General features: G+C 39.1%; 1 protein-coding gene across 18 annotated transcripts in view; it reads right to left on the bottom strand.

Annotated features, from left to right (window-relative positions):
* The window catches only part of LOC135494543 (FERM, ARHGEF and pleckstrin domain-containing protein 2-like), an 83,777-nt gene that overhangs the window by 31,113 nt on the left and 34,363 nt on the right, over positions 1-18,301 (bottom strand). For 4 of the 18 annotated variants that reach the window (XM_064782613.1, XM_064782617.1, XM_064782615.1 and 1 more), the window contains exons 8-16: positions 17,247-17,402; positions 14,832-14,846; positions 14,270-14,332; positions 10,309-10,469; positions 9,974-10,048; positions 4,988-5,074; positions 3,907-3,999; positions 1,738-1,752; positions 279-613 (exon numbers count right to left, since the gene is read on the bottom strand). In XM_064782613.1, the coding sequence (XP_064638683.1) occupies positions 279-613; positions 1,738-1,752; positions 3,907-3,999; positions 4,988-5,074; positions 9,974-10,048; positions 10,309-10,469; positions 14,270-14,332; positions 14,832-14,846; positions 17,247-17,402 (1,000 nt within the window). Of the gene's footprint in view, positions 1-278; positions 614-1,737; positions 1,753-2,749; positions 2,801-3,906; positions 4,000-4,987; positions 5,075-6,404; positions 6,480-9,973; positions 10,049-10,308; positions 10,470-12,372; positions 12,397-14,269; positions 14,333-14,831; positions 14,847-16,662; positions 16,693-17,246; positions 17,403-18,301 lie in introns of all 18 variants that reach the window. The other 14 variants (XM_064782625.1, XM_064782626.1, XM_064782616.1 and 11 more) reach the window with 13 other exon arrangements.

Raw genomic sequence — 18,301 nt, 5'->3', positions numbered from 1 at the left:
TGATGGCGAGTACCGAGAATCCCGCGGCGAATAACGCCGGGGATCATTCAAAATGTCGGAAATCTGATCATTAAAAGATTCCGACATTGCCAAGGAACCATCGCCAGCCTCGAGTGCGTTATCAGTTGTCAACTCATACGGATCTAAAACATCATTGTCATTTGCATTTTGATTGGGGGACTGGTCTGAAAATTGCTCAAGTCTAATTTGCTCAAGATTATCGAAATCGGGACTCAGATCTGAAAAACTACTAGAATTTGAAAAACCTGGTTTTGCACCTGTTCCGTCCTGTGGTGGTGGGGGTGGTGGTGGCGGTAACGATTCCTCACTGGCGTCTTTTCGGTGCATTCGGAACTCGTCGTCTGGCGGTGGTGGTAAACGTTCCCGTTTCGGCGATGAAATACTCCGACTTGACTGCGACGAATCATCATGGACTTCCGCCATTTCGATCCTCGTGCTCGGTTGTTTATCTAAATTGTCTTTGGATGACATATCCAATGTATGACTCCCGCTCGATGTGCTGTTATGGCTGTACGCCATGTCAGCCGAATTTAACGTGCTTGACTTCGTTGTGACACCATCGCTGCGACTCGATATCCTCGCACTTGCTGATCTGAAAGGAGAGAAACACAAGAACATTTAGTGGACATTACGGAGGCAACATGAAACAAGTAGCAGTGGCAAAGGACTTGTTATGGATCAGCCGCCGAAGACCTGAAAGATATCACTTCGTACAAGTGATACTGCAAACATTTAGTGATTTTAAATGGATTCTGAATGCTGACAAAATGTTCAATTAAGAGACAGACAGTATAGAAGCAAAGACAGGCCATGAAATTCCATGTCTAAAGCAAATTTCTTGAGTTTACCCAAAATTTCCATTGCTTTCTTTGGGAAACACACTGTGAATTTCAATATGCAAACTTATCATTACTGTTAGTCTTGCTGTGGGAAAGAAACTGAAACAGAATTTGAGTTATTGTGCTTCAACTACATCTACAGATATGCAACGAGCTTCCTTCTAAGTCTACTCCCTAGCCCTTCCAATCTTACAATGGGCATGCAGGTCTATACCAAGGGATTGTCAATCAGTGAGTGAATCTGTGAGCCCTCAAAATGGGCATGCACTTGAATATACCAGGGGTTGGGAAATCAATCATACATGACCATGTCCTTCCAATAGACTTGCAAGTCAGCGATATCTTTTACCACATCTCTATATAGGGCATGCATCTATAAAACGGCAAGAGTGAATCAATGGGTCTAAGACCAAGCCCTCTAACAGACATGAATGTCTTACAATGAAACTGTGTATCAATCAATGATAGCCAGGCATGCAGGCTTAAGCTCGGGGTCTGGGAATCATTTACTTTTTGACCAGGTCCTTACAACAAAGGTGCAGGTCCAGAGCAACAGCAAATCAGTTAATATTTGACCAAATCCATGTCTGAAAGCAAAACAATGGCCATGCACATCTCTAACAGGGGAACCGCAGAACTACACTCCATCTCTGAAAGCTGCATGCCATCTTTTACTCTAATACCTCCATTCTTCTATGCTGAAGGGGTAAAAACTATCACACAGGACCACTTCCAGAAGACCGACCAATAGTTATATCAAGTAACCAGCTGGTCAATTATACTTTTATTGGGAACACTGCGTCCTATTTGATAGTTTCTCTCCCATCAAGGCTATTATTCATTTTTAGTAGTAAGATTCATGTCTAGACTGACATACCTGTTGTCCACATCACTGAAAAACAGAAAGTTATGCACTAGCTATAATAACAAGTACAGTACAGTATGCAATAGCAATAATAAACAAAAATGTATGTAGAAGGTAATGCACTAGCTGTGATGAAGTACAGCAACAATCAGCTCTGTGTAGACTAGGGACATAAAGAGTCTAATAGTTGGAGAACAAGATCCTCTACTACATCTGACCATACTACTTGAATTATTCTGGTCCACGACCTATGCTTTGAACACTATCAAAAGTTGCAGAAATTGAAGCTTTCATAATTCTATCACCATTCAAACGTCCTGGATACAACTCCTAATCTAATTGATTCAAAATATCAATCCTATGGATCTCATCCATTTTACCTAAACTGAACCCAGTATAAAACCCATAACCATCTTGAATAATACAAACAAAAGCCCCACATATTCTTACAAGCCTTAACCAGTTGTAAAAGCAGTGTTTGTCTTTGCAGATTCAGCAATTGGTAGCTGCCAGAATCCACTGGCAAGATCCAAAAACGGGAAATGCTGTACACACCAGGTTATGAGAATCGATAAATACAAAAACCTTGTACAGCCTGCAGTCTGCACTGCATATAGTTTGTAATTTTGGTTTGCTAGAGCCCAGAATGCAAGAACCCAGAGCCCAGAAACAGAAGTGTCCCATAATTGCCAGCCCTCCACTAAACCAATAGCTACAATGCTGAACTTCTAAATGACCTACATATAAACATGCTAGCCCTCTCATTCATTAGGACGTACAACGCCTCAGGTTAATCAACCACAATATACAAATGTCCAATCCTCAAAACCACAGAAGATTTGATACAGAACTGCTACCAACCATCCAACAGTAAATTACTGAACGCCAAACTCCAAGCAGCCAACAATAAAGTTCTGAACGTCTAAAGAAGCAACAGGCAAGTTTTAAACCTCTAATAGAAAGATGAACTGCTGAATCTAGTGGCAAACTACCACCATAGCAAGTATGCAATGTAACTACATACCTCTGGGTGGACATATTATGTGATCGTAAACTTGGGCTAAGCGCCATTGGGCTGGGTGAAGAAATGACTTGAATTACCACAGAGTAAATTAAAACTTAAACTCTCAATTTCTTTAGTCAATTTCCCCATTCTGATACATTCAATGCATCCCTTGTTTGTTATCATAAGGGTAAAATACGTCTATTGAATTCATTCAAACCATCACTGAAGAAAATTTGGAGGGGCTTATAAAGATATACAACTCAACGAAAAATTATCTGAAAATACGAAAAATTTGGTGAAAAATTGTAAACATTGAGAAGCCTGTATTAGTTATTTGCTCAAGCGTTCAATAGCAGATTTTAAACTTTTACCTCGTTAGAAAATAAATACAAAAGAAAATAAATAAAAACATAAAACAAGAATTATTAATTGAAATAAATAGAAAATAATTTATAAATCATGTCAACTGCTTTCTGGTTAGAATACAAACCGTTCCTTGATTGTCGGACTGCATTGGAAAAGGAAACTCTGGGCCACACAGACTTGTTTGTAGTTCAGGTCTATAATCATGGGTGCCGCCATCTACTACCAAAAGATGGAAGTAACCGTTGAGTGATCACAAGGTTTCTTAATTCTCTTACTTTGATCTACCATCACAGCAAGACGACATCTATTGGTCAACATAAGAATAAAGTTCTTCTAAAGAGCAGGTGCAGTTATCAAGGAAGCTAAAACACATAGCACATGGTTCTTGCAGGGTGCGTTGTCGTGGTTACTGATAAACAACAAGCTAAATTGTGGGAAGTAAGAGCCTAGCAATGACAAACATTGTACTTTGGCTTACGTGGGTGCAATGTTGTGGGTAGAACTAAACTCCACGAGGAGAAAAGTGTAGGCCTGACAGGCTAAGTGTGGAGCTTGCCTAGTACAAGAACAGGTGCCTAATCATTGACTGAATTACAATAAGCTAGCAGTGCGGTTTAAGGCCTTGGGCAATCTGGCAGATAAACCTTAAAACTTATTCGAAACCTGCTGTTATATAAAATCAAATGTTGGTTTCGTTCCCACATTTTGTCACATCTACACTCAAAATAAGGGAATGACTTTTCAGAATTTTTGAAAACTACCATCAGGCCTTAATTGGTGAAGTTGCTATAGAGTAATTAAGCAATTACCGGTAATTAGTGACCACCTGATACCGATGGTGTTCTGTCATCATTCGGCGCCGTAATGAGGCGGCCATTTGAGCAGCATGATCCTCTGGACAGCTAAATCATTAAAATAATACAGCGTTAATTCGACAAGAAATAGCGGGGAATTCTGTGGATTGCAGAGTCATTGTTTGCCAACTGCGTGTAACACGGCAGTAGAGTTTTATCATGACCCAACTGAATTGAATCAGATAAGGTTTGTGATGAAAATGAAACCAAGAGAAAATCATATTGGTGAAATTCCAAAACACCACCCCCATCACACAGTTTCTCCCGAATATCCAATCTTTTAACTCCGAAAGTCTTTTAAAAATCAAGGTCAGTTTGTATTTCTGAACCTGTAGCTAACAGTTGACATGCTCAGTTAATGTGTTAGTTGTTCATATGTATCGTAGTTTGAGCCTTGTAAGACTAAAAGAATTACGAGCTTTTTTACCCTTAGTCCTACAAGACACTTCATCACAATAATAAACTTGAATCACAACATAAGTTAATTGGGTTTTGGACTGGAAATAAATTTTAGGAAGTAAAGATAGATTTTTTTTAAAAGTAACCAAGAAATCAAATTTATTAAAATCTATTTTGAAAGAAAACTAAAAATATTTTTTTGTATGGAAATCAAAATTTAAAGAAATCAATTTCGATAATATCTTACTTTGATCTGTGAGCAAAGAAAATAAGAAAACTCATTTAAAATCTGTTTTTTCTAATTAGAGAAGGTTTGATAGTCTTTTTTATCCTTTTTTTCCAGATAGGAACCAAGTCAAGGGGCACATGTGAATTAGTAAAGGATATAACGCATCAGCAAACACTATTAGATTGAGAGTAGGTCACACACAGGATCAGGACAGTACTTGGTCTGTACCCAGGAAACTCAGCTGAAATCCTATAACTGAGTGATAGCCAAACAGTGCCAGGTCAGTCTGTAAGATCTCAAGACAGGTTATCAAAGTCAGACATCCACAAACTCGACAGTTTAGTAGTTCTCCATAAAGATTGTTAAACATAACGACAGAATTTGAAATAAATATCCATTTGATGTTACCTTCGCATACTTGAGGGAGTCGTTGCCCGGCTACCGCACCGGCTGCCGGGCGTCGTAGCACGACTGCGAGACCTAGGGGTATTTGGACTGAAGAACAAAGAAGACGCAGGTTAATACAAAACGTTCAACACAGTGATGTTTTCTGAAACCTGAGAAAAGTAAGATTAGTTTGCCTGAAAAAGAGACAAAGTCAAACATTCCCAAGTTTTCTGCATCTTGGGGCCATGCTGAAGAAAAAGTAAACGATGAAAAGTTAACAGATTAAGAAGTCGAAAGAATCAGTAACAGACTCTTTTGTCTCGGCTCAAGAAATATTTAAAGCCTAACGATTTTAATAGACTAATTCAGGGGTACACCCCCGTGTAGACCATAGCCCTGAATCAGCCTACTTTGATATAAATCAAAATATTCAGAGGCCTAACAATTTACAAATGCATTCCAAGGTTTGGACAGAAAGTGGCTACAAAGAATTATGCAATTCTGACTGATAAACCAGGGACAAAACATTGAAGTTCATAAGACCATCGAATAGACTGATACATACTCAGATCACAAGGTCACAATATACCTTTCAATAAACTATAGAGCGCAGCCACTGATAGGAGCACAAACCAATTCAGCCATGTTGGCCTCCTGTTCCTGCAGTTGATGCTAAATGTGCTTTCAGCCAATAACAGCAAAGAAGTCACCTCTGCCAAGATGAGTGCCTCTTGTATTCAGCGGCTGGCTGAGTGGGTCAACTACTGTTGACTACAATGTCATGTCAAAGTTTTCGTGGCATGACGACTTATTCAACACAAGCTAACCCACAAGTCAGCAAAGCTCGGCCACTCCACTACAAAAGGCGCTCATCTGAAAGAGGCAAATTGGCGGTTAGTGTTTCCACCAGTGGTGGTGTTTAGCACAAGGTGTGCATTAAAGCTGTACAGAGGGAATGAAGAAATCGTAACAAAGACACATGAACATGCGATAGGTATGGGCTGAAGAAACAATGGTTGCTTGGCCTAAAAAGATGGCACGTGATAACCCAAGGGTCCAGTACTAAGAATAAATATTGAAAGAAGCCCAACAAATGCCCACCTTTAGCTTTGGGAAAATGGAAATTGTTGGTTTTTTTGCCTAAAACAATCTAAGCTAACCTCACGTACATGTACCTCATTGATACCGGGCAGACCCTGATGACCTCAGTTGGGGACAAGACTACATAACTGCACCACTGAGAGACAAAATCAGACAACGTCGAAGTCGACCTTTGAGACCACGAGGACAAGGTCAAAGCTAAATATAGATAATCAGAGAGAAGTTCAAGACTGCATGCTAGCACTAGGATGTAACCATACAATAGTAGGTCTCGACCGACCAACAAGAGATCACATGACCTTCACGACTACACTGATTGGATGGAATGAGTATTCACCCCGGGTCATCCGGCTGGTCATGATAGCAGATCGCGAGCATTCGATGTTTGTCCCACTTTCTGTCGCCTGCCTCACTGCAAAACAAAAAATATATACCACACACATAAGGCCTTATCTAAAAGTTGGCTTACCAGACCACTACCTAAACTCTATTGTATACATTCAACTACATCACAACACACATACACCCGAAAATGAAACTGAAATGTTTTTCTCCTTCCCATACATCAATATTCTCCCCCTTTCTCATATACTCTACTCTTGCATATACCAATGATTACTTCTGATCTCAATAACACATTATTATGAGAAAGTCAAGAAAACATAAACTCAATTCTAAGACAACACAAATTCTTTTCAAACTTCTCAAATGTTAAGTGTCAGAAAATGAATTCTAAACTCTAAAACAACAACCCATCTAAAAATTAACAACATCTACGCTATAAAATATCTTGGATGCCAACAGATTATACTTGCGTCTTCAATACTCATACACATTCACATGTGACCAATTGGGGACACCAGCTAAGTTATGGACCATGATATGCCATGCCAGCTACGAATGGCTGACCCCATGGACGACACTGAGTGTGAGACACTTGAAGACTTTCATATTCCAGGATTTCAGAGACAAATTGCATTAGAAGAGTTAAGCATCTGTGATTACTCTATGTTACATAAACATCAAGAAAACAGTGAATTGTAAAACATCTTAGAACACATAAAATGGTGTATTGTGAATATCACAACAGGCTGCCCAGTTCATTATGATCTGATTCTATGAATACCAAATTACACTGTTGCCCACTTTTGTAGGAGTGTCAATACTCCTAGATTGGTCCTGTGATAAGAGGTCAGGTGGGCCAAACTCCAAATTTTCCATCAGGATTCGTATCGAACTGGGCAGGCACACCAAATAAGCCTGACATGGATGTGTCCAGCGTAAACATCGAGTGACTCGTGATGGCATGTTGTGATTGGACATTTAAGACAACAAACATGTCTAGTTGGTCAGCAAGAGAGGTCTGTTGTTGTATTACTCCTTCATAAGTCCTGCATGTCTACTTAATGTCAATTGTAATTTCGCTAACCTTATTCGACTCATTGAACTGGAATTCTAAAACGAGTCTTGGCTAATATCAGTGAAATTAGGGCCCATTTTATGAAACTTGTTGCCTACAAACAGAGGCTTTATTCAGAAAAGATTTTCTTCAATTCGATTAGATTGAGACAGTCTCACTTTGTACTTGCTCTTGAGGTTTAAACACTGACCAAGCTAGTTTTCTCTTTAAAACTTCCCCAACACTAGTTTCTATTACTCTGTTTTACTCAAGAGATTGGCCAGATAAAAGTTAGCTGGCCTCGCCTGGACCACGATGCATGATTACGCTGGGCATTCCACACATTGAAATGGATCAACAAGTAAACTGCTTACATTCTGCTCAAATATCCACCAGAAGGTGCGGCAAGACAAAGAGACAAAATATCCAGACATTAATTGGCGCAACAGACACAGTTGAGAAACGACGAAACCTCAGCAGGAGAAGGTGTCCTCCTGAATTATTCAAATATGTTATGCCTTTTCTAGCTTAAATGACAACTGGATGCCTTCTCCAGATAACATCTATAAGTAAAACTGGTTTAATAGTCCCTTTAAGGACTTGTGAGTATGTTCCTGTACACTTGAGTGAATCCCAAGCCAGTATTGCTTTACATGTATAGTGTTGGTTGTTGACTAATAGCCTTTGTTAATATGTATGTATAGATGATGTAAGACATGACCATGAATACTAGGTGTGTAGGTTATGTCAGGCAGAAGGCCAGAGAACCAGCTAGAGAAAACATGTTGTACACTAAAAGAAGAGTTGATCTGTAAATATTCGTGACCCAAAGGAATCATGTAAACGCGACTACATATATTGAGACTATTGTTTTAGAACTTGCATTTAGTTTATAGATTCCATTTACTTTAAAGGAACTTGGCAGGTATGACAAAACTGGTTGACGACCGAGAAGTTGTGGAATGTCCAAACTCCATACCGAAGAGATAACTTGAATGCCTTTAAAACTGAAGATGTTTTTCAACTGGTATGAAGGCAGGAAGTTAGAGTCAATTTGGCTTTCACTTGTTATTCAAAACATCACTGATTTGAGTTTGATTGAGGGTTAGACATTCCGTGACTTCGCTACTGGCAAAAATTCACTTGTTACAAGTTACCTTGAGAACGGAAGAAGTATCAGGAATGGTACTCCATAAACGTTTGGTCAGAAAAATGAAACTGAACATCTAAAGTTTGTGTCATGCGGACAAAGTTTTTCGAAGCAAAGTGATGAGAAAATTGACAGTCAAGACATTTTGAAATTGATAATTTCAGAGTTTTAGAGTTTGAGACAGTACAAAATAAAAGGCTTGGTTATTCATAAGTTCTCATGAAGGTCTGTAAAACACATATTTTTGTGAGCTTTAAAGGATTTGGAAAGACTGGCATAGTTCACTTCTATAATTCCAACCTAACACATGCACTTTAGTCCACACCACTCAAAACCGTGTAAACCAGACTCAATGGGAGCCAGGCTGATGTGGCTCCATCTGATGATCTGCACAGTGAACTATTCCCACCACCAAGAGGACACCTTCTCATGCATTTATATATCTAGAATCAAAATACATAATGCTTTAACCCTTCAGGGACTGTACGGATGATTAAAATATAGTATACTTCAAAATCAGTTTCTAAATTTGTGACACATTTTCATTTCGCAACCGAACTGTAAGAAAATCTAATGGTAGACTCACTGCTGTTAAGTTAGGCAGTAGCCCTTTCAAGTCAACTCCACATAACCATCCAAACAATACCATTTCTTTCATCCTTCTTGTCTCACGATTATTGTTACACCCTCGTCCCTGAACAGTCAAGCTTCAAATACGTGATAGGTACAACATCTATGCAACAGTCAGTGATAGAACTAAAGCTAAAGTGCTCAATCACCGAACACACGCTTGAATCACCCAGCCGTAGACGTGATGTAAATCAATCCTTGAACACGCATGCCGATTTGCATCCAACACAAAAAAATAACAAAGTGATTCTTATTTGACTCGAGTGGTTGTCAACGGCTGGGTGAGCAAATCTAAAAATGGTTTAATGTCCATGTATACCTGTCTGTTTGGCACTCCACCTCCAGTCTGATTTGCGTACATGGGGAAAATTATAATCGTTGTTAAGTAAGCGCCTTGGTAAATCCTGTATTTTTGAGTAGCCTGTTTGTGCCAATCTGAAGTTTATCACTTCCGAAAGACATATGAACTTGCACACTCACAACCAGAACATTTCCCTTGCCAACAATACAACCAAACCAAACCTTCCCAAAATCAATCACAGGACATTTCAAAACCACTTTAACGAGAACAGACTATAAACTGTCCAGCGTCATGCTTCAAAATAGACTAGACAATGACAGCACTTCTTTCAATTCCACAAAACAAGAGCATGCGTGACAATTTCACTTCTTTTCTGATTTAAACTCTAGATCACCTCCACTGTAGTTTTATCTCTCCTTGACTCACCTTTCAAATGGCGCCCGTTTGACATAGTTTTCTCTCACAAATTCTACCAGCTGTTTCTGAGTTCGACCACCATATCTGAAACAGGAATGATGCTCTCAATACCTATCATCAAAAACTTTACACCATACAGTTATTTATTATGTCAGTTTTTGCATTTCCCCGAGATCTTTCTATCAATCACACCAAGATTCCATCTCCAGGAGCTGCCCCTAGCTGTTTGCCAAACTTGATCATGATGACAACACTTGGTATAAGTTGACACACAGTCTATACAAAAAAGTTTGCGGTCTAACCACCCTCAATTCTTTCGAACATCTCGCCTCCCACAACTGTACCTGAATGACGATCCTCTGCTAACTACCCGTGTCTTGTTCCTTGGCAACCGTTTCACCGAATGGCATCGGAAAAAGGCATGATGCTCAATACATTTTTTCCAGAAATTCTTACATTCGTTTCTAGTATCAAAATAGAATTCTACTGTGTCTTTGTAATAACCCTGAAAAGATATGAAGAGACGAACATGTAGTTTATACTCTCATTTATAGGGGGCAGTAGTGATCCTAAACAACATGAAAATGCATGTTTGCACATCTGGAAATTAGAGCCCAGAGCCTGAACATGATGAGGTGGAACATGATGATGTGGTACAAGTGTAGAGCTGCTCACATCATATAATGTGTAAGGAATGCGGACACTTTCCTTGCACTCCATTCAATATCCACCTGCCAGTAACCCCAATCTAAGTCCATACAGAAAAAGATAGCATTGTTGCTGAATGGTCAATATAGCACATACTTTCGTAGCTTTTTATCAACCATATGACCACCAATATTGTTTTTACAGGCCTGGGGGCATCGAGTTGAAACAGCAGCAAGAAATTTTTATAAGAGGAGAATATCATATGGGTCGATGACCTCAGCTTGGCTGTACCTTCAAAAACTGGAAACACGTCCTAGTGGAAGAATCAATGAACAGCAGATCACTTTGACAAAACCTTTTAAAGCATTAGTCTAGATGGGTAATCCGCAGTCAGAGATCAACATTGACCAAAGCCACCACAAAAGCTTTTTAAATGAAGCTGATCTCTTAGAAGTTTATGCACTGTTTTTTCTTTTCCGATATCATGTTCTGTTGGGATCAAAGTCTGTACTATCACCATAAAAGTGATCACATTGCTACCAGATAAAATGGGAGGCATTAGAATTTGGTGAGCTCAGAAGAAAACTTAGTTCAGAATCTGACCAAGGAGATTTTCAACCTATTTTGGCGCAAACCGAGTTGAAATATGCAAGAAAAACGTGTTCTGCAGTGATATACTTTAAATTACCTCTCCATTTGGCTACAGCCCCGCACAGTCTACAATTCAAACTTTAACTTTCATCCCAAACTAGAAAAGCAGTCTATAAAATGCACCTTGAACTTCTCATGAGATGGTCAGATAGAATTTCAATGCGTGGGCATCAAGGGAGTTTATTCCAGAGAGGATTCCATATCATAAGTCTGTCTCTTTAGAAATATCAATCTCCGACTTGCCCCTGGAGCGGAAATGGGAAAGACAATATCTTGTCTCTTGATTAATCATTCAGTAATCGACAACACAGCGTGGTCTGAGATGAAAACGGCGAAACTTCATCATTACTTATGATATCGTTAATATATAGAGCAATACCCTCACAATGACCTCCAAGAGGCTGATATTAGACCTAACTGATGTTAAGCTTCAAATATCATGCCCATCATGAAGAAAAGGCCCCCAGCTAGAAATGGACACCATAAAACTGTTGAAGCGACACAATCAAGCTAGTTTGAAACAAAATCCATTCAAGGTGGGGTTGGACCCTATTTTAATTCACAAAGTTACGTTCATGACCAATTGTTATGAAAAACATGCGTTCAGAGATTGGGGATGTTTCACATTATTGTTGTAGTTTAGAAGTGGTTGCATCGAATGGTGTCAGAATGGTTAATACACCATCACATTATTGTAAGGAAGGATTGTGCAGTGCTTTGTAAATCTTTCGGATGTGTTGTCTGTCAGTATAGGTAAAGAAGTAGCCCAAGTCTTGGTGACTTGGAAAAGCTGGGACACACAACCTTAGTAGGTCAAATTGTACTCTGGAAGCGAAATTTTTCAATCAGTAAAGCTTGACAAACTGGTTTCACATCTTCAGGCTTTTAGTTTCTCTGACAAGAACATCCACATTAGATATTGAAGCAATGTCATTGGATCTCTCTTGGATATATCGGGAAGACATAAAAAGAAATTGATTTCAGTTTTGATTTCAGCCTCAACTTTGGGACAACTATAGCCATAATTGCATGGATTAAAGTCGTATTCAACAAGAGAGATCTAATGCAAACACTTGTCAGTCTTGAGAAACATTGGCCAAAATTTCTACCTGAAGTTCACTAGAGTCGTCGGACTAGAAAAAGAGAGAAAATATGAGAAGAGGGGAGGATGAAAGGGAGAGAGTTCTATATCACACGAACTGCAGAGCGCATTGGGCTAGTAGACTATTCAGTCTAGCAAACAGTCAAAGGTGTTTTTGAGATGGTTGGTAGCACAAAATGACTTGACAGATTTGCTATAATTCTGATCGACTCTGATCAAATTTGCAGGTGTTCTTTATCAAAGATTTGTTGATTAGCCCAGAGTAAATGGCAGGCTACCAAAACAAACTCTTGCTTTTTTGGTAATCTTTAATCAATAATTGAATTTAACAGAGCTAATAGTTGAAGCTCAGCTTATATCAAATCTGAAAATTTTATCTCAGCAGCAAAATCAAGAAACTTTACCCCTCGCCTTGAGAAAAAATAATAGAATGAAAGCCAAATCCTCTAACATGACTAATGGAAAAAAGTTAAAGAATTAGTTCAAGCTTTTAAAATCTAACCTCCACAGCAGAAAAAACGAAGTTTTAAAATGTTTTGAAATGGACATTTTTGTTCGTAAGGATTGTTGCGAATTTAGCAAACGTATGGAGCAATGGCATTGGTTTGAATTTTGACAAAAATAAGCAAACAATGTCTTCAGAATTCGACTCACGTTTTTAAATGGGGACCACAGAGGTAGGGCCTTTCCAAAATGCTACAAAATGTCAAAATCAGGAGAATTGCCTGGCTTTATTTGAAAGGAAAAACCAAAACTTGAGAACATGACTATGGTTTTTTTAATCTAAATTTTCAAGGATAAATATTTTGTAAGTGAATTGAGTCCTTGAAAGGATTTTGTAACATTTCATTCTTGAAGGAATTCCAAACTCTTTGGAGGGTTAAAGGTCAAATTATATGGCCTCATGTTTCATCGAAACAACAAAGGTACCATTACTTTCATTCAAAGGCAAAAGCAACGATTGATTCTTTGACTCAAACATTCTTTGTTGCCATGGTAACCAAGTAACAGGAAGGTAGCCTGGTTCCAAAGATATTGGGGATTTGGCGTCTAGTTACAGATGAGGGATTACAAGTTTTATAGCTTCTTAGAGGTTTTCCGATGCCGAGCGACTACGCCTGAGGGGGGACATTACATTCAGGTAATCCTCATGCAAAAATGGCCATGTCCTCGTCGCCTGATAGAAGTTTCACCGACGGAGATTTTTCCGACTTTCCTTTTTGGCTTTTTTTATTCCAAAACCACCGTGAACAACGTTGTCCTAAACTTCTCATCTTCGGCCAACTCTCACTTCTCTTTGTTATAAAGCGCTCCACAAACGAACAAGGTTGTGGCTGCAACCTGCCATGTTACCATGACAACACGACAACTGATTGCTTCCAACCAATCAGCGACATCACAGTCATTATGTTGTCATGGTCACATTTGCAAAAGCCACTCACTTGCAGAGTGCCTTTTACTCTTAAGCATCTTTTAACGTACAATCAAATTTCTCGAAAATCAAAATGATGAATTATTCACCGAATTTACACTGAAACATACTCGACGTTATTCTGACAACTCAAACAATTGACTTCAAAATCACAGAGCACCACTTCACAAACCAGGACATGAATAGACTCAACACGAGTCTTTATCCAATTCTCCGAAGCACATGAGTCTTGAATGTTTCTATTTTCTAACTTTGCAATAACGGCCCATACCAAATCTAAATGCCTACACCAGTCACCTACCATGCTAGTTTGATATGTCATGCACAAGCGCTATAACCTATTCTCAAAATGACCTCATTCTCAACCACAGTTGTTTCACCACATTTCATTTTGCTTCCCTCTTGGGAATTCCATCCCAGCTCAGCGACACCCCTTTTCCACACCAACATGCCAAACACAACTATATCTTACAGTCATAACTTTCAGTGGCGCTTTTCGCTTTTTCTTAGTGATCATGTAAACATCCTGCAAAACCTGGGGTGGAATAATTAAAACTTGGATATTGGTACAAGTCCAGTTCCAGGGATGTCGTCACCAGCACCTTACCCCAAGAAGTCCAATCCCGTCCTTATATCATATATCGTTAATAACAGTCCCCTCACTCATTAAAGTGACTTTAAGATCCTGAAACCTTGTTTAGATGTTGTAAAGATGTTTACTGGGCAATTACGCTATCACCTGATACGAGGAGGTTGACAGACAGATGTCTTTACTTGAAATCATTTGCTAAAGCCGCAATTTTGTCCAACTAATTGTTAGGTGATGAAGCGATTACTAACAAGACTAGGAGGCTATCACGTGTTGATTGTAATATTCGGTGATGGTACACTAAGTCTTCTAACATGAACAGTGACCTTGTAAAAGAAACAGTGGAGAAAACGTTAACACACAGCCTACTAATATAATTTACATAATAATAATAACCAAATCAACCAATCAGAACGGACTACAGGAGGTCAAAGGTCATTCTTACCAAGGTGGCGTCCATCTGCAAAAACAAAAGATTGATTTATAATGCTGAATTTGGCACATATTTTTATTCTCCATGGGACTGAAGTTTTTTTGAAGCAATAATATTGGAGAATCAAAAACCTGTTCAGGACTTTAGTCAAGATAATGATCTTGAATGAAGGCAAAATGCACCGAAAGTCAATAACTTGGATGCTATTTGTACAGCTTACACCACCAAGTTGAGGTCATCAAAATCAAAAATTCAACAGGAATCTGTAAAGCTATGGTTTGATGCCACTTATCATACTAATGGGTCACAAACAAACATTCAAGAAACAGCCTAAAAGCGTTTTTGGGAGGTTTACAAATGACATCACATGACTAAATCATGGTGGGAATCATCGCACAAACAGGAGCGGACGACATATCACTATGGATACCACTCACAGGACATATGATTATGGTAAAATGCGTAAAAAGCGGAGAAAACAAAGTAATTGCTCAAACCATGCAATCGTAACTTAAGAACTCAGACTAATAGACAAACTATATCAGCTTGTCAATGCTACAAGGGTGAGATTTCATCAGAAATTGCTGTAGCTTTTCAGGAGTATAAACTGGTTGAAAACGAGCAATTAAACTACAAGAATCACCACCAAGAAAATGCAAGGAACAATCTAGAAGGCCTAACAGGTTTATTCATTGTGCTCGATCAAGGAAAGATGATTTGGTTACTGCTTGAGAACCCTACACATCAGCTTATGAAATTCAAGAGATCTTACAAAGCATGCCAAAACTTGAAAATAAGCCATTCCAGTAAAGACGGCAAAATGGAACTGAAAGCAGTCTAGCAATTTGGAAAATATTGGAAAAGGTATTGTTTAAGACATTCAAGCTCAAATAGAGTATCTGACTTTTGTCTCTGAGGTAAAACACACAATTACACATAGTAGAGTCCTGATGACAAAAACACCATCCATCTTGAATGGCTTATATCGTATTTCTAAGCGTTCCACAGACTTGCAGACTCTATATCCATACTCTTATGACATTCAATACTCTTTCCTTAGATGACAATTCAAAGACCATCCTTGTACCGTAGACCATTAATGACACACAAGATCAAGATTTCTATCTAAATATAAAGCATTCCATCATCGAATTGAAAAAAGATCACTGCTGCAAAAAAGTAGGATCAGCTATCCATCTATAGCTATGTCTAGAGAAAGTTTGCATTCTTGGGTGAACAGGCTTAAGAATTGTACAAGATACTCGTAACTAAAGAAATGCTCAGACCTAACAGAAGAATTAAATGATTAATTTGGGTGAAGAACGATGTCATTCCATGATAGAGGTAGTGAGATTTGAGAGGGAAGTGATGTTGAGTGAGAAGGTCAAAGGGATAGACCAAGAGAGCCGCCAAGGACGAGGTCAAGGTTATACAAACCTATTTGGAGCCACTATGGTGCATCAGATATTCATTATAATTTCCACAACACTTTGTTTTATCTTCCCTGTAAAGTTGGGACATCTTACTACCTCCATCAGTTAGTATGCAACTCAGTGTAACCCATTCTGGCCAAATGTACGGCGTCGCGAAAAATTGGGACATTCTGATGAATTCATGGACATCATTGGTAAGTTATCAGAAAGGTTTGGCAACAAGGGCATTATGTTTCTTCTTGCGTTACTGCCAGTTTTTCACTGGAGAACATAATCATGCAATGTAGGAACATTCACATCGGAAATGTCGTTCATAACATTTCAGCCAGACAGGGTCACATTTAGAACACTTTTTAAGAAACCATGGTGACAGAATGCCATGGCAACAGTGTCTAGACCGAGATAAGTACCTCGTAGACGTCCAAGTTAGGCCAATGAAACTGGAAATAAGAGACAAGAACTGGAATAGTGAGTGAGATTAGGGGTATTCTAGAGGAGGAAGGAAGTCAAAGAAACAAGATCTATCATGGAATGGCAAAGAAATGAAATTTGAAGGGGACGTTTCCAAACTTTTCCCAATCAAATCCTGCCCAATTCAACCTTGTCACCATTTCCGGAAGATGACAGGCACAAAGTTCTTGTTTGCGAAGCACTTAAGATGTTCTACCCGACTAAGACAAAAGGACTATGGATTAAGAAGCGACATGCACAGATTACTGATTACCATAAGCGATAAGATAACAGATGCACAAAATAGAAATTAACCCTTCAGAGTCCAGCGGTCACTTCTTTACAGAATCAAATGTGTGGGATCTTGGGCCTGCCCACGTATAGAGACTCCGGGGCAGATAATTTTGATCAGTGGACTTGCCACTGCACCATAAAATGGTCGTACGTGTCAGCACAGCCAGACTGTTCTTCGAAATGTATGTACACAGATCATTCTGCACAAAAACTGACCGCACACCAGAAAGGGTTAAAGAAGCATACTTACATATCCTTCTGGATGGAGCTTTATTAAGAACTTCTTCCGTTTAAAGCTGAGTTTCCGTACTTTTGCCCATGAGAATGTGTTGATTTTAGTATAGTTCTGGAATACTAGGACGCCCATGTGTGCTACGGCAAGGTTTAATGGAACACCTTCATGGTCCTGGAATGATTATCAAATATGAAATGTGACAATATTTGTTGAAATAGTTTCCTTCAAGCACTGGTGAAGACCGAGTACACCATCATGACTGACGAGGTCTTGACTTTGAAAAGCCTGATTGAGTCCGTACCATAAACCTACTTTAATTTTCAACCTTTCGACTCGCAAGGTTCAAACATGGCAGCAACCCCCTCCCCTCAGGCAAATTTCTGTTATTTTAGCAGCATGTTTCGTCAAAAGCTGATGACAGGCACGTTAGTTGAGCCTGCTGCCCTTTGATAACACGGACATGATAATATTCGAACAAGAGTAAGTCGATCGTTTCTATGTTTACCACCTCCATTCTGAACTACATTGGTTCCAAGGCCTAACAGCTCTGTTATACCATACGCATCTGTAAGCTTAGCCAACTGTAGGTGGAGTTTCTAGACAAATAGCATTGGGATTATATCACAGAGGAACTGCTTTACGATTGTGTAGCTGAGCTGGGTTAGGTTAGGTAGGCCTACTGCATGACGACACTCAAGAAAACACATCTCAAATATCAAAGGTGTTTCCCTTTTTTTAGATCAAATATAGGCCTCGGGTTCCTCAAGGCCACAAATGTTTCCGTTTTATGTAGACAAGAGAGGATATTTTTGTTGCTTTTTCTGCAGTCACAAGGTTTTAAGGTTTGTGGCCAAAGGGACCTTCACATCACTTTCACGTCACAACATTATTCGTTTAAGGGTTTTCTTCTGAGTGGTTTTACTAGACAATATCTTACATTGCAAATCAAAAATAGAGCAGTTACGATTGTTTCCTAATATAGAATTCCCTTGTTGAGGGTATACATTTGAATTCAGACAGGTTGTTACTTAGTTCCTCCACCTTTGAGCATAAGTCTGCCAGCTCCCTAA

This window comes from Lineus longissimus, chromosome 10 (genome assembly GCF_910592395.1).
Source record: "Lineus longissimus chromosome 10, tnLinLong1.2, whole genome shotgun sequence".
Taxonomy (NCBI): domain Eukaryota; kingdom Metazoa; phylum Nemertea; class Pilidiophora; order Heteronemertea; family Lineidae; genus Lineus; species Lineus longissimus.
Note: the sequence above shows the minus strand (reverse complement) of the source record. Positions and strands in the feature narration are given on the sequence as shown.